Source organism: Myiozetetes cayanensis, unplaced genomic scaffold, assembly GCF_022539395.1.
Source record: "Myiozetetes cayanensis isolate MyiCay16 unplaced genomic scaffold, myiCay2020 scf2-11, whole genome shotgun sequence".
Taxonomy (NCBI): domain Eukaryota; kingdom Metazoa; phylum Chordata; class Aves; order Passeriformes; family Tyrannidae; genus Myiozetetes; species Myiozetetes cayanensis.
Genome location: NW_026087411.1, coordinates 45,689,014 through 45,701,019, shown reverse-complemented (window position 1 = coordinate 45,701,019; position 12,006 = coordinate 45,689,014). Strand labels below are relative to the sequence as shown.

The 12,006-nt window shown below is 34.7% G+C and overlaps 1 protein-coding gene across 9 annotated transcripts in view; it reads left to right on the top strand.

Annotated features, from left to right (window-relative positions):
* QKI (QKI, KH domain containing RNA binding) overlaps nucleotides 1-12,006 on the top strand; it is a 153,733-nt gene that overhangs the window by 101,136 nt on the left and 40,591 nt on the right. For all 9 annotated transcript variants that reach the window (XM_050314249.1, XM_050314247.1, XM_050314246.1 and 6 more), the window contains one exon: nucleotides 1,325-1,468. In XM_050314249.1, coding sequence (XP_050170206.1) covers nucleotides 1,325-1,468 — 144 coding nt within the window. The remainder of the gene's footprint in view (nucleotides 1-1,324; nucleotides 1,469-12,006) is intronic.

Below are 12,006 nucleotides of genomic sequence, written 5' to 3'. Positions count from 1 at the left end.
TCTATCATGATTCTGTTCTTCCCTCCCCTCCCCCATTTTTATCCATATCCATTCCACAGAACATTTCATACTTAGCTGAACTAAAAATAAAACATTCAAAGGAACAGTGATCCCTCAGGTATATATGAATATAAAGCACTGTGAGCATTTGTTGGTATTAAATCTTAAAATATTTCCTCAGCATGTCTGATTTCCTGGAAGAACTTTTCATGAAATTTGGGAGAAAAAACACATTTGTGATTAAAGAAAATAAGGCAAGCAAAATTAAAGCATGAATTGTAGTCAAACCACAAATGTGTATCTTACAAATAGGAGACTTTTATTATGTCCAGTATTTTAAATTTTAAATAAGTGAGGTTTATTTTTTGAGATTCAAAAGTTGTAATAAACATTTCTGTTTTTTTACTTGTTTTAGTACATTTTAAGTATTGTCAAATTTAAGGGAGGTTTTGGGGAAATTTAGCTAGCTGTATTTACTGCTTAATAAAAAAGGAAATGGGAAGTTTCTTCTGTGTTGTTTCATTATATTTTTTTAAAGACTTGAATATGTTACTTAAATGTATTGATATCTGTTGTTTAAAATTGTCTACATTAAAAATGTTTTATTTAGCTTGCTCTCCCTTTCTGAAAACATTTATAAGATTTATCTTTGGGATTATGAATGTCATGGGTGTGACAGAGTACCTGTGTAACAGTGACTATCTTGTCACGTGCTCTTCTGTGACTTCAGTATTAAAGCCTTGCCATCTCCTCTCTTGCCTTCGTCCAGTACACATAGCTCTGCTTTGAAAATTACAACTTCTAGTCCTTTTATAGTGTTTGAGTCTTAAATCTTTTCTCCATGAGTATTTAAAAGTGACTTTTAACACTGAAGAATTGCTCTGTTGTCCTTTGGAGTGATTCACATCGAGTTTCTATGTATGATGTCTGTTTCGCTTTTCTTCAAAAGATTACGTTACTTAACCACTAGTATATCTTATGTTTTTAACTCTTGAAAGGCTCCAGGGAATATTTAAAGTAAGACTGTGTTTGTAGTTCTTTTTGTTCCTTTGTTCAGCCAGGAAAGGTACTCTAAGAAACAGCATTTGTATTATAGTCTTAAAAACAAATTAATAGGGTATGAGATTCCATAACACATACAAATCTCCAAAAAGATATTTTGAAGCCTAAGTTCCTATAAAACTAAACATTCTCCCAAGTATGAAGAAATATGGCTGAAAATACAGTTCATACTATTAACAGAATTTATCTACTGCTTATGTGATTACTTCATACAGAATATAAGTGCTTCATAGCTTCCATGTTTTTGTTTTTTTTTTTTTAGGAAGAACAGAACCGAGGCAAGCCCAACTGGGAACACCTGAATGAAGATTTACATGTACTTATCACTGTGGAGGATGCTCAGAACAGAGCAGAAATAAAACTGAAGAGGGCTGTTGAAGAAGTAAAAAAGTTACTGATACCTGCAGTAAGTATTTGTATGCAAGCCTTTGATTTCAATTTTCAAAGTTGCTTTTGAAATACAACTAATACTGCAGAAGTAAGAGTAAGCCTGCAGAGAGGCATCCTAAAACGAAGTTTAGATATTATCTTACAATACTCTAGTGATCTTTAACGTGTCTCATCCGAGATTGAATTATTCCTTACAACAGAATAGTATTTCAAAGAGATGTCTCTTTTTTTTGCCTGTTTTTTAGATACAGATGCAGGAAATTATCACCGTTAAAAAGCAAAAACTATTTGTAAACACTAGTTTTCTCACTTTCAATATTAGTATGCATCACTTTAAGGCTGGGAGAATATGACATGCTTTTATGTTTCACTTTGAGATGATTCTGATACTTTAGGAAAAGAAGGCATGGGGTTTTTTTGATCATCACATTAAACACTTTCCAAAAAGAACAAAATCCTTTAGTATCAAAAAGCTTTCCTGTCACTATACTGGGGAAAAATAAACGTAGGGAAACTGGAAAATGGGTTGTCTTTTTTATTTCCTGATAATATAAACTGCCTTCTGGTCAACTAGATAACTTAAAGCCTTTTGCAGACACTGGAATTGCCCTGTGAGAGCCCTTCTCTTAGATATTCTCTGTATTCTCAGACAAAGCAAGTGGGGCTGTATGGTGTCTCCCATGTCATTAACTTGCATCTTGTGCTTATTTTTACCACCACTTTTGTACCACTGTAAAATGATGAGAATAAGCTGTATCTTTTTCAGTGGTGGAAAAATTTTCCATATTATGAGGAAAATTTGAGATTATCTTGAGAAAGAAAGTATTAGGTGGTTTTAAAACGACTACTGATTTGGGGTGCTTAGTGAATGCTAATAGATGCAGGCTGTGAGGAAATTTGTGGTGACACGTGCTGTCTCTATAAGCAAATTTATTCGGAACACATTCTTAAAAGTTACTAAAGATAGGAAGAGAGACTTAATTCTTGAATTATCAAAAAATGGTAGAATACCAAGCAGGAGGTATGAAAAAAATGTAATTTGCACCCCTGACATTGCACAATGTCAGTTTCTGAAAGCAGGAGATCACTAAAGAAAGTAGAACTTTGGAATTTATTAACTCATTAAAGGGACTTTGAGCACATTAGAATTGAGTTTATAGTCAGGATTAGAAATGGTAGAAAGAAAAAGACTTTTTATATGGGCAAGACTTTGAAACCCTTGCGTTTGTTCTCTAAGTACTACAGAGCAAATAATTTTAAAAACATGCAGCTCAAATTTCCGTGTGATGCAGAATTCATTTTGTCGTACATAGGATTCTTTTACCTCCCTCTTATTGCTGAATAATGTGACTGAAGGGTCAACAAGATCACCTGATAGGTCACAAATCCCCAGTATGGATTGAAGTACTAATGTGTGTACTCAGTGTACATTTGTGTTATACTTGTTTTGTGGAGCTGTTGGATGGGTGTGTTTTGAGTCTCAAAAAAAATTTTAGGCATTAGTAGTTTTTTTCATTGTGGTAGTGTCAGCAGATCTTTGTCTTGAAAACACTCTGGCTCATTTAGTAACTTAATCAGTTGGGGAAGCACTGTAATCCTCATTACAGAAAAAATTGTTTTCCCCTTCAATAGAAAACAACAACACAGGTCTTAACTGTTGTTCAAATTAGAGCATCAGTTGAAATACACTTTGTCAGTTCACTTCATTATCATCTTTATATATTAGATATATAAGATGTAGATGGTGCGCATTACTTGTGCAGGAGTTAAGGGTCTGCTGGCTCTAATTTCTCAAAATTATGCCTTGCTGAAACAGGCATGTGTAGTACATGCTAATGAATTATTATATAGGTAAACTTGTTTTTTGCACCACCTATTGCATCTGCCCAATTATTATAAAAAATGGCTGTTTAATCAGATTATGGGTTCAGGCAGTTTGAGAGCTGAAAAATTCAGTTTAGTATTAAAAGATACAAATTGAAAACTTCCGAGGGAAGCCATAAACCTTCAAATAATCAGGATAACCATGAGGAGAAAAGGAAGTACTAGCGAATTATAACAATATGGGTGAAATTGTGGATGTTGGAAGATTGCAAAGATACTCTAAAATGTATGAATAGAAAACTGAAAATTCCCTTTCTTGTAGAAGAATACCTGCAACTATTACTGCTTTTCAGATAAATATAAAAGGATTAAAATTGAAAAAATATGTAAATGTATTTGTTTTATTGCAGTCCAACTTGATTCAAATTTGAGACTGTGGGAGAGAAGACTCATTCTTGTTCTTGCCATACAGTGACAATGCTTTGAGTTTCTGAGATAAATTTCAGAAATGTGTTAGTGTTCTAATGCTAAGAGATGGGAATTAGTTGCTAATTTCTTGGAATGATCAGTTATTTTTGTACTCAAGATGTTAAAAAGCCTAATTTCTTAAAATGGATTTCTCTTTGAATGTACTTGGTGAACAGACTGTTTCAGTACTAAAGTATGCTTCTTTATGAACCTGTATCACTAGTGGTTTTTTTTTTTCCTTGTGGATGTGAATTAATAGATTTTTACTAAAATGGTGGTATAGTTAAGCAGTTTATCTTTAGAAATATAAAGGACGACTTGAGCAGACTGACTGAACATGCCATTTTTCTCTCCCCAGGGAGAAGAGCCAACTTTTTTTTTAAGTGATTATTAATTTATATTGAGTTTACATTTCTTTGGTATGAAACTTTTTTTTTATTTTGACTGTACATCATGTTCCATAGGACTAATTCTTTTCCTCTTCCCGTTGTTCAGTGAGATACTGGTCATTATCTAGACCTATAAGATCATATGGTATTGCTTCTTCCATGTTTTTCTTTGAAGAAAAACAGAAACAACAAAGTAGTCTGTAGACTTCTGGGATCCCATTGAGCTGTATTGTCCTTATGCTTCCTTCTGAAGTGAATCCTGCAGATTATTGATCTCTCTTAATTGTAAGAGCTTTGAGAGTTGCGTGCTATTTGCAAGAGTTCAGTAGGGATGGGTGGTTCTCTTGCAAAGCAAAGACAAAAAGTGCTCTGGATTGTGCACTGCAGAATGTAAGAAAAAACACAGACCTTGTGTAAGTGGAGGTGCAGAAGTATACCATACGGAATTAGAGCATCATTAAGGGTTTGAAGTTGTTCTTTGAGGTCCTGGACTTTAGGGCTTAATTCCTCTGCCATAAATATGTTAGGCTTCTGCATTTCTAAGAACTCTTCTAGCTGAAAGTGTTTATATAGATACTCCTTTCAATTTGCAGGTGTCCAGGTCTCTTTAATTGCTAATTCACCTTTATCATATCCTCTGTATAGGATGAGGCACATACAAAAGAATTAAAATTACGGACAAATACTTTTTACCCCTTTTTCCCTTGATTCCACGTGTTTCCTTTCTGAGGAAAAGATTTTATTTCTGGGTTGCTACTTAGCCATTCTAATGTGGTCTGGAATCATTGTTATTTGAGTTTTCTATAGTGCTCTTCCTGTACTGGGGCAGCTGTAGTTTTACTTGGTTGCTGCCTCCATCTTCTCTGAAGACAACTACAACACAGTATTAATCAGTGATGCTCACTATCAAACTGTGTATATCATTTACCACTACGACAATGGAATTCTAAAGTTGTGATGGGTAGGAAACAGTGTTTCAGTAGATGATTTTTATTTTGTTCATACATTTGGATCTTGCCTGTAGTAGTGATTTTAGGCTTTTCAGTCTTGAATATCTTTAAATTTATGTGTATGGGAAAGTAAATGTGCTGTACATTGTGTGAATTTTATAAATAGGAATGGTTTTGATAGTGATGTTTATTATGTATTCATTCACTAACTGTTCTCCTTCTGTTTACTCCCTGTTACTAGAGATGTTATTTTGATGATATTTCTATATTTAGTCACTCCTATTTGCTTTTTCTTTGTATAACACTTGAGAATGTAATGAATGAGCAATAGTATTGGTAGAATGGTTTATTTTTCAGTTGGGTAAGCTAAAAGCATGGTAGGGCTTGCTTATTAATTAAAGTAAATTTCTAATACTTTCCTTATAGGTAGGGTTGTAAATTTTCATTATGGTTTAGTTTCATCTACTTACAGTAAACTGAAGGATGTCTTAATTTTTACCCTAAGAATTTTGTGTGCTGTGAATTTCATGGAAAAAAAAAAGATAGAAAAAAAATAAACATTTTTAACCATGCTTTAGCCTTATTTTAAAACGTTGATGATATAGTAATGCTGTACATAATTTGTTGCTCTGTAATTAAGAGTAGCAAAAGCTTGGAATTTGAAAGGTATTAGAAGATTTCATTTGTGCTAGCCATCTAAAAGGCCACAATAAATTGTGCATGCAACTTTGGCTTCCCTGAATAGCTCTTTCTAATTCATTATTGCATGGTGTGTTGGTTTTACATTTTTGCTTTCACAAGTGAGAATATAATGCTGCCTTCTATAGTTTCCCTGTTGAAATGTTGGTCATGCTGTGCAATCCATTGTTTGCTGCTTATTTAATTCAAGTCGTGAAATTAGTAAGTACTAAGTGATACAATAGCAGAAAAAGGATAATGCTGTCCTTAAAATCTTTTTAGGAAATTGCTGTATTACACCTGTTTTGTCTGTTCAGATATAAGTCTCTCACAGTGAAAGTCATGTAAATGATCAGATGGGAAACTTCACTACCCTATGGTAGTGAAGCAGCCAAACATCTTGGCAGTGACTACTGGATAACATGGTAAACTTTTTGATGTGGAGGAGAGGTGATAGCGTGTTATTTTTAGTAGTGTGAAGTGGACTTAATGTTTCCATGACAGTATGAACCAAGGGCTGCTGCAGTCCTGCCATTCCTTCATGATTTGCTGTTCCTGCCTCCTGTTTTGCATCAGAAAGTATCGGCCTTCATCTGACCGTGTAGTGAGTCCATTTGGCAGAGAGCTTAACCTTGTACTAGCTGACTTGCTACAGAGTTAGGATTGTTCTAGCACTGACAGAAGTGAGAGAATGATGATAGGCAGACAGGGAAAAATGGAATTGCAGCAGACCACCCTTAAATAAACTTCTATACAATGGCAAGCGAGTATGCTGACCTGCAGGTAGGATGAGAACAAAATATCCTGCTGCAGTGATTTTCTGATTAAGACAGTGGAAAACAAGAGGATTGTAGGTGTTCCTCTTATTTTCTGCTGTCCAGGATGTCTAGTCCTGGTAATTTCAGTAGCTTATTCACAAATTAAATAGAGTATTAGTTATGTTGAGCAGTCCTTAAGTAATTTTGCTATTCATTTGAATGGTCTGATTTTGCTGAAAGTTTTTCCTATAATGCAAGTCTGAGTTTTAAAAAATGAGAATAAGAATGTCCTACACCAGTTCACTTAGGAAGTGTTTACATATTGTACTTGATATGCTACTGCAGTGTTGGATTTTTGAGTTTACATTAGTATTGACTATTAACAAAATTATTTCGGGCCATCTGCAAGTGAGAAGTGGCTCTATCCATTGTTGTGTACTGTGGTGGAAACTGTAGACCAGTGGTTCCCTACCACCAAAAATAACATCTCTTGATGGAAATTATTTTTTTGAGACCATATTCACTACAACATATCTAAATGATTTTCAACTTAATCAAAGTAAATCTAGTTTAAATTCCTCAACTCTCCTGAAATGATTGTTGTAGTACGAAGGAGAAAGCTAGTATTGTTCATTAGAATATTGTTCAGGGTGACAGAGCACTGGAACAGGCTGCCCAGAGAGGTTGTGGACTCTCCTCTGGACGTATTCAAACCCCCCTTGGATGCTATGCTGTGCACCCTGCTCTGGGTGAACCAGCTTTAGCAGAGGGGTTGGAATAGATGGTCTCATGAGGCCCCTTCCAACCCCACTCATTCTGTGATTCTGTGATGACAGTAATTTTGGAAAATGATATAAAATGTCCTTTTTATGATGATAAATATGCTTTCAACTTTCCATTTTCAGCAAGTTAGCAAATAGTTAAAGGGTAAATACAAATTTATTATGATCTGTGCTCATATGTATTTCAACTGATTGTTTTACAAATTTGGACATGTAGTCATAATCAGACATAATCATGTAAATATGTCTAGTTTTATTAGCTTACAACTTAGGTAGCAGTCTGTACGGATTCTTGTTCTCCCTCAGCTTTCCTTATACTAGTGGGAGAAAGAAGCTTCAACAGTTATTTCTAAGCACCTTAATCTAGCTGTTACTCTGGAGTCTTCTGGACATCTTTGATGGCTTCTGGAAGCCAAGGAAATCAGTTAATTGTGCCTACCTGAAGTTGCTGTTGAATACCCTATCTCTTTTCCCCTTTTCCTTCTTCTCCACCATCCTCTGTATTAATTTATTTAAGGTGTTAAAAATGTATAACTTGAGAAATGGTAGATCTAATTCCTGAAAAAGACCTTGGGAAACTTACAAAATAGTCTCTTCTCAAAGAGAAACAAAGAAGCTCTGTTGCCTGAAACTTCAGTAGGCACATGCCCTTCCAAAGCAGGATTATGCATTGATTAGGAGCTCTAATTAGGTTCTGCATGGGTTTTGTCTGTCTTCCAGAAATGTACTTAATCTGTTTGGGTTTTTGGTAGCATAGTTGTGGAAGAAAAAATGGTAAAAAATGTATTGACCTGTTCCGGTAATTCATTTTGTGGTATCTGTAACTTCTTTTTAGTTTTTCATCCCATTTTTTAAATTTGCTTCCTCGAGTCCTGACTGTTTTTCCATGCTTCTTTTTATTTCTTCTTCCATACCTTTTTTCTTCTTCTGTTGATGGTCATGGAGCAGAAAGTGTAGGTTGGGATCTTTGTATAAAATCTTGTTAAAGTATTTCTCTCCTTATTCAAAAAGTGGATGATTAAGGTTCTCCTTGTCTATCCATCTAAAGATGATGATAAAACTGCCATGAATTACTCATGCATTATTTTTCTTATCCTTCATTTCAAGTTAAGAGTTGTGTTTCGGTTGGTTGATTTTGTTTGAAATCACAGCTTTATACCAAAGTGAAAGAAATGGTAGAATGGTAATTCCTGAGGAGATGTAGTATAAAGAGTAGGAATTTTTTGTCCTACACTTCTAACAAATTTTAATACTAAACACCAGATTATATTAAGGGTGGTCAGAACACTTTATGTGCAAACCATCTTGACATTGTTTTCTGGGAGAGTCTTTACTATTGTTTCACACAAAAATCTTTGCAATTGCGAAGAAAACAGTCAACATATCCCCTTTCCAGGTATTTAAAGCATTCTTTATTGCTAGTGTTAGTTTTGAAATCTAGATTTCTAATTATGCAAAAATAAGGCTTGTCATACAAACATCTGTGGTTTAATGCTGACTGATGATATACAGTCATCTAGTTGCTCTACATTATGCTATTTTGACATCAGAACACAGAAAATTCTAAGCTGTGGAAAAGTGCCCAGGGTTTTTCACCTGCTATTCAATAGAAAACTTAAGTGCTTCTTTTTTAAAACAATTTCTGTAGAAATGCTTGAGCTTCTAGAGGAGAAATAGCAAGGGTTTCTCTTTCTTTCGTAAGTTGCTTATAGACTAAGTCTTTAATACAGGAATATTATGGACCCTGTTAGCAGCAGAAACGTAGATGGGCATGATATAAGAGATTGGAGCTGTGTTAAATAGCTTATATAATTTTGGACTGGGTTGTTTGCAGCATACTTTGCATTGAACTGGAGAGTGATAAACCGTCCTGGAAAGGGATTAGATGAGATCTTACTGAAAAGTGGCATTGCTTGGAACACAGTTAATGAGAAGCATTTAAGACTCCATCAAGTAGTATATTTTTTTGTGTGTTGTTGGAGATGGTATGGGCTTTAATAATTTTGTATCTTGTGTATTTTAATAATTTTTATTTTAAAAGTATTTTAAAAGCTCGCCCTTATTTTCAAACATACTTTATTAATAGCCATAGCTTAATGAAAACAGCATTGCCTTCTACATTTTCAGTATTACCATTATTAGCTAATTTTTAATGTTCCCACAACATCTGTTGTGAAGTGAAGTGTATTTTAAGTTCCAAATTGCTTGGAAATACTGGATAGAGGGAAATCTGAGGACCAGCAAATCTGACAAAGAAGTCAGGGGTCTCTAACACTGTATCCAGTTGTTTAATGTTTTAGCCCTTTATAAATGGACTGGAAGATGTGAGGTTTTCTTTTTGACCAAACACAGCTGTAGATGCTAAGAATTTAAGTTGCTTTATTTATAAATGAATAATTCCAGCCTTTGATAGACACTTTGCCACAGCCTCCAGAATTGTATATTACAGAACCTTTTTCATGAGACTGAAAAAATCAAAGCCCCAAAGCCACCATTTGGAGCTGGCTGCCTTAAGATCATTTGAAGCAGTTTTGATGAAAACTAATTTTCAGTCTTGTAATTGTATGCATGACTATGCTCCCATCTTAGAAGTAGCTTCTTTGTGACTCCTTCACTCTCTAGCTTGTGTCCTAGTTTGAAAACAAAATTTAAACTTTGACTACCCTGATTTTCTTGGCAACCATAGTAACTATACTGATATAGTTATACTAATGCAAGCAAATGATACATCAGGTGAAATGAAACTAGAAGCTGGAGTAGAGATTTTGTCGTATGTACTCACAGGCACCTGAGTGCTGTGGTGATGGAAGTAGGCAATTCTAGCTCATTGCTCAGACCTTTTGGCTATGTTAGGCAGCAGGTGGCCTTATTTTTCTGTGTCTGCAGGTCTGAGGTTTTAGTTTTCAATGAGCAGACCTGTAGCTTCTAGGGTCTTAATGAAAAGTTTCAAAGTACTGTTAACAGACAGGTCATAATAAAATCTTTAAAGTATTGTGCAGAAAAGCTGTTTGCAGGAGTATAATCTCTTGTTTTTTTCTTGGAAAATAAATTCTGAAAGGCCAAGGGATCTAAGAGGAGTGTCTGAATTTCCCCCACAGTTTTAACCTACTGTAGTATACATGGTGATGTTGTGTTAATCTGACTTTTCAGTTAAAGGTATCTCGTTATTTAGAACATAGTTGGTATAGTTTTGGGAAGAATACTGTTTTTTCTTCATTCATGCAAAGCAACCAAAGCCTTCATTTGCCTTTCAGTAGTGATTCCTGAAATTACTGATCAGTTTCCAAAGAAGGTGGTTGGGCTATGGAGAAGGGACTGCTTGAGTGAGTCTTGCAGTATCAGCTCTGCTCTTAGTGGATGGTGGAAAACTCTCCAAAGAGATACTTTCTTGCTTGGCAGTGAGAAAAGCTTCACGGAAATCTGTTACTTCTGAAGACCCAAAGGTCAATCAGATTCAAGAAAGATAAACATGAAAAAAATCAGGCTTTTAAAATTTCTTGGGTCATAGAAACACTTGTTCTCACCTATGGTAGCAAAGATGCTCTTTAAATAAATGTTAACTTCCTTGTCTGTGAACTGTGGGGATGGCACTGTCCTGTTTTGTGAAATACTCTGAGAGACAAATGTTTACATAAAAATAATTATATGAGAGGTCTGTACTGGGACACTATTTCTTTTTGTAGCATTCTGTAGTTTTGCATGTCATTCTTGAAAACAGAGGAATGAGTGTTATCGTATAGGATTGGAGATTTAGGGGAAACTCTGAAGATGCTCAGTGTCCATACATAGAGTTGTGCTAATAGTGATTTAATTGATTTCAGCTTGGAATTAATTCAAAATTGTCTTGAAAAAATTTTTGTTGCATAAGCCTTCTTGTAAATTCTACATGTTGCTGAAATATTTTTGTGGAGAAGCTTTTAACCTTATCTGTAAATATCTCCAGCTGTGTTGCCTTTGTGCTACAGGTAAACTAGGCATTAAATTATGTCTTCCTTAAAAGTAAATGGGAAGATTAGCAGTTGTGCAGGGTCACTTAGGAGTCCTGCTCAACTGGGCAGCCTTAGAGGAACTCTAACAGTATAATTTGAGAAAATGTCATCCCTTTTTTCCATGCAAATAATTTTGCAGTGCTTGAAAAATAAAGTGAAGCATATAAGACACTAAAGCTGATAAATAGTGCAATTTATTCTTACTATGCCATGCTTTACACTTGATATATTTTACAGCATTTTGTAGCAATCCTAAAATACAAATGCTAATAGTTATTAAATAATACTTTCTTTCCCTACTGTCTATAGCTGGCATTTTTTTAAAAGATCCTAAGGGGTTCCAGTAGCTAGAGCCCATTAAAATTAATAGTACTTTATACATCTGAAGTGTACAGATTCTTCTGAAAATCCTAGTCTAGGTTACTTCTAAGAACTTGAAAGGTGTACAGTTGTGGGTCTGTGACACTAATGATCAATAGTTTAGGTTTGAAAGCTAGGAAGCGATTTTTACTAAAAGTCTCACATTGTTTTGGAAACTTTAGAAATCTTTGCTAAGACAACTTGTGTAATGATGTCGTTGAGACATATTCTAGGTGGTGGGTTTTTATTTTTGTTGCATTTTAATCTGTTTAATCAATTTCCTTCAAATGTGAATCATACCTACCCTCAGACTAGTATTAAAGTTGAGGGTAACCAAGGAAACTAGGTTCATGATT